Source organism: Salvelinus sp. IW2-2015, linkage group LG18 (genome assembly GCF_002910315.2).
Source record: "Salvelinus sp. IW2-2015 linkage group LG18, ASM291031v2, whole genome shotgun sequence".
In the NCBI taxonomy this organism is placed as follows: Eukaryota; Metazoa; Chordata; class Actinopteri; order Salmoniformes; family Salmonidae; genus Salvelinus; species Salvelinus sp. IW2-2015.
The window spans coordinates 25,269,251-25,273,826 of NC_036858.1; the positions used below are offsets into that span (position 1 = coordinate 25,269,251).

Consider the following 4,576-nt stretch of genomic DNA (forward strand, 5'->3'; position numbering starts at 1 on the left):
AAAGAAGAGATAATAATGAGGGTTTATAAGGAGTACCAGTACTGTGTCATATGTGCGTTGTACAGGTAGTTGAGGTACATAAGAGACTATAAGGAGACAGTAACTTGAGTAATGTGCATTGGGTACAGGTAGTTGAAGGTTAATAAGAGACTATAAGAGAACCAGTACTGAGTCATGTGCAGGGGTACCCGTAGTTAAGGTATAAGGAGTACCTGAGTACTGAGTCAATTGTGCAGTGGTACCTAGGTAAGTTGAGGTTAATATGAGACTATAAGAGAACCAGTACTGAGCATCATGTGTCGGGGTATCCTCAGCGTAGTTGAGTATAATGAGGTATACAGGAAGTACAGTACTGAAGTTTCAATTGTTCATGGTACCAGTAGGTGTTGTGGTTAATAATGAGGCTAAGGGTTACAGTACTGAGTCATATGTGCAGGGGTACCAGGTGTTGAGGTATAAATTGAGACTATATAGTGAGTACCAGTATCTTGAGTCAATGGTGCAGGGGTACCAGGTAGTTGGGTAATAATGAGGCTATATAGAGTACGCAGTACTGAGTCATCGTGTGCAGGGTACGGTAGTTGAGTGATATATGGCTATAAGGAGTACCTAGTACTGATCAATGTGGCGGGGTACTCAAGGTAGTTGAGTAATAATGAGACATATAAGGAGTACTAAGTACTGATCAATGTGCAGGGGTACCAGGTAGTTGAGGTAATAATGAGTTATAAGGAGTACCAGTACTGAGTCAATGTGCAGTGGTACCAGGTAGTTGAAGGTAATAATGAGACTATAAGGAGTACCAGACTGAGTAATGTGCAGGGTACAGGTAGTTGAGGTAATATGAGACTATAAGGAGTACCAGTCTTGAGTCAATGTGCAGGGGTACCAGGTAGTTGAGGTAATAATGAGACTTAGGAGTACCAGTACTGGTCATGTGCAGGGGTACCAGGTAAGTTGAGGTTATAAGGAGTAACCAGTACTGAGTCAATGTGCAGGGGTACCAGGTGTTGAGGTAATAATGAGACATAAGAGAACCAGTACTGAGTCAATGTGCAGGGTACCAGTAGTTGAGGTAATATAGGTAATATAAGGAGTAACAGTACTGAGTCATGTGCAGTGGTACCAGGTAGTTGAGGTAATAATGAGACTAAAGGAAGTACCTAGCATGAGTTATGTGCAGGGGTACCAGGTAGTTGAGGTAATAATGAGACTATAAGGAGTACCAGTACTGAGTCAATGTGCAGGGGTACCAGGTATTTGAGGTAATAATGAAGCCTATAAGGAGTACAGTACTGAGTCAATGTGCAGGGTCAGAGTGTTGAGGTAATATGAGCGTTATAAGGAGTACGAGTAACTGAGTCAATTGTGCAGTGGGTAACCAGGTAGTTGAGGGTTAATAATGAGACTATAAGGAGTACCATACTGAGTCAATGTGCAGGGTACCGGTAAGTTGAGGTTAATAATGAGACTAAAAAGGAGTAACAGTACGAGTCAATGTGCACGGGCCACAGGTAGTTGAGGTAATAATGAGGCTTATAAGGAGTACACATACTGAGTCAATGTGCAGGGGTTAACCAGGTAGTTGAGTAATAATGAGGACTATAGGAGAACAGTAGCTGAGTCATATGTGCAGCGGGTAGCAGGTAGTTTGGTAATGAGATAAAGGAGTACCAGTACTGAGCAAGTGCAGTGGTAAGGTAGTGTGACGAATAAGAGACTATAAGGAGACAGTACGTTGAGACTTTGTCAGGGGTACCTTAGAGTAGTTGAAGGTACTATGAGGTTATAAGAGTACAGTTACTTCGAGTCCAAATGTGCAGTTTGGTACCAGGTATGAGGTATAATGAGACTATAATCAGGAGACCAGCACTGAGTCATGTGCAGGGTACAGGTGTTTCGAGGTATATGAATGAGACTATAAGGAGTACCAGTACTTGAGTCAATGTGCAGGCGGTATCGGTATTAGATGTCGTAATCAATGAAGACTATAAGGAGTACCAGTTCTGAGTCAATTGTCGCAGGGGTACCAGGTTAGATTGAGGTTAAATTTAATTGATAGGTATAGAGGAGGTACCAGTACTGTTGAGTCAATGTGCAGTGGCAACAGGTGTTGAGGTAATGTAATGAGACAGTACGGAGTACCAGCTACTGATCATATTGTGCAGGGGCTAGGTAGTTGGGTATAATGAGGTTATATAGGAGTCCAGTATTGAGTCAATGTGCAGTGTACAAGGTAGTTGAGGTAATAAATGAGACTATAGGAGTACCAAGTACGAGATCCAATGTGCAGGGTCCAAGTATGAAGGTAATTATGAGACCTATAGGAGTACCAGTTACTGAGTCATTGTGCAGGTATCTGCTAGTTGGAGGTAATAATAGTTCATAAGAGTTACTAGTTATGGTCATTGTGCAGTGGTCTTCCGAGTAGTTGAGGTAAATGGAGACTAAATTCGGAGTACCAGTAATGATGTCACCAATGTGCAGTGGTATTCCTCAGGGTAGTTTGAGGTTAAACTGAGACTATAAGGAAGTACCCAGTACTAGAGTCAATGTGCAGGGTACCAGGTAAGTTGAGGTAATAATGAGGTTATAAGGAGTACCGTACTGGTCAATGTGCAGGGTACAGGTACGTTGAGGTAATAATGAGACTATAAGGAGTTACCAGTACTGAGTCAATGTGCAGGGGTACCAGGTAGTTGAGGTAATAATAGGTTATAAGGAGTAACCAGTACTGAGTCAATGTGCAGTGGTACCAGGTAGCTGAGGTAATAATGAGAACCTATACAGCGGAGTACCAGCGACTGAGTCAATGGTGCAGGGGTACCAAGTAGTTTGAGGTAATAATGAGACTATAAGGAGACCAGTACTGAGTCAATGTGCAGGGGTACCAGGTAGTTGAGGTAATAATGAGAACTATAAGAGTACCAGTACTGAGTCAATTGCAGTGGGTACCCAGGAGTTGAGGGTAATAATGAGACTAAATAGCTATAAGGAGTACCAGTACTGAGTCAATGTGCAGTGGAACCAGGTAGTTGAGGTAATAATGAGACTATAAGGAGTACCAGTACTGAGTCAATGTGCAGGGGTACCAGGTAGTTGAGATAATAATGAGGCTATAATATAGGTAATATGTACATGTAGGGAAGAGGTAAAAGTGACTAGACAATCAGGATAGAGATTACTTCTCCTCATCCAGGGAGTGCACACACACACACACAGGGAGGGAACGTTGTGTTTGTTTAATATTGTTTTAGGACTGTGAAAATGGAAAAAATGATTAGCCTATGGATTATGAAAACAACAAATTGAAATGGGAAAATGGGAGAGGAGAAATGACTAGAGACAGTGTTGTTTAACTCACTGACCATGACCCATGAGTTCTTCTTACCTTTGTTCAGTAGAAAAGTCTCCCTCTCTAAAGTTTATAATTTGACCCATAGACTGGTCACTCTTCATGGACACACAGCTGGGAACAGGGGAGGCTGGTCTCTCCTGCTTGATTGCGCTTCAACACAACAGAGACAAACATTACATCTCTCATCTACTCTGAGCTCAGATGGGGCAACATAAGAAGAGTTTGTTAGTAAATTATATTTGATTGTTTATAGAAACTATTAAATTACTTCAAGTCTTTATAAAGGCTTCTAAAGTGAGTAATTTACACTTCAAAAAGCCTGACTTGATAAAGAAAATGGATCAAAACCAAAACAAAACAAAATCTACAACAGTTATATAGAATGTACAAATAAGCAATATGTTCTGATTTAAAAACGTTTTAGAATATACATTCTTAAACAATATTGTCAGCTCACCTCTTAGTTTTTTTGTCATGTTCCCCAGAGAGTCTCATTTTAGAGGCAGGGCCTCCCTCCTCTCTCTTCCCAGAGAGACTCATTTAACAGCACTGACCCCTAAACAGACATCCAGCATGTTGGTTGTGGTTAACACAGTGACAAATAATTATTGAACGTCAATTGTTCTCTTTTATTCATTATCTTTTAGAAATAAAACATTTACTAACAGACATATCCAAACAGTCAGGTGATTTAATTCAATTACTTTTTCTAGCCCAATGACTACTCAAAACCCGCCCACAAGACCTGAAAACTAGTCCATGATTATATTGGGGCGGCAGGTAGTGTAAGAAGAGAGAGTGTAGCAAGGATCGGACCAACACGCAGCGTAGCCAGTGCTCAACATGTTTAATACGAACGATAAATGTGAACACTTTACAAATACAAAATAATAAATGTGGCAAACTGATACAGTCCCGTGTGGCGAAACACTAACACAGGAACAAACACCCACAAACCACACGTGAAACCCCGGCTGCCTAAGTATGATTCTCAATCAGGGACAACGATTGACAGCTGCCTCTGATTGAGAATCATACCAGGCCGAACACAAAATACCAACATAGAAAAACACACATAGACAACCCACCCCAACTCACGCCCTGACCATACTAAATAAATACAAAACAAGGGAAAACAGGTCAGGAACTTGACAGGTAGCCTAGTGGTTAGAGCGTTGGGCCAGTAACCGAAAGGTTGCAGGATTGAACCCCAGAGCT

The 4,576-nt window shown here is 41.3% G+C and overlaps 1 protein-coding gene across 2 annotated transcripts in view; it reads right to left on the reverse strand.

The window, feature by feature from the left end:
- Window positions 1-3,915, reverse strand: part of LOC112067820 (NLR family CARD domain-containing protein 3-like) — a 63,290-nt gene extending 59,375 nt beyond the window's left edge. For both annotated transcript variants that reach the window (XM_070448394.1, XM_070448393.1), the window contains exons 1-2: window positions 3,816-3,915; window positions 3,392-3,508 (exon numbers count right to left, since the gene is read on the reverse strand). In XM_070448394.1, coding sequence (XP_070304495.1) covers window positions 3,392-3,508; window positions 3,816-3,898 — 200 coding nt within the window. In that variant the 5' untranslated portion in view covers window positions 3,899-3,915. The remainder of the gene's footprint in view (window positions 1-3,391; window positions 3,509-3,815) is intronic.
- Between the last annotated feature and the right edge of the window lie 661 nt (window positions 3,916-4,576).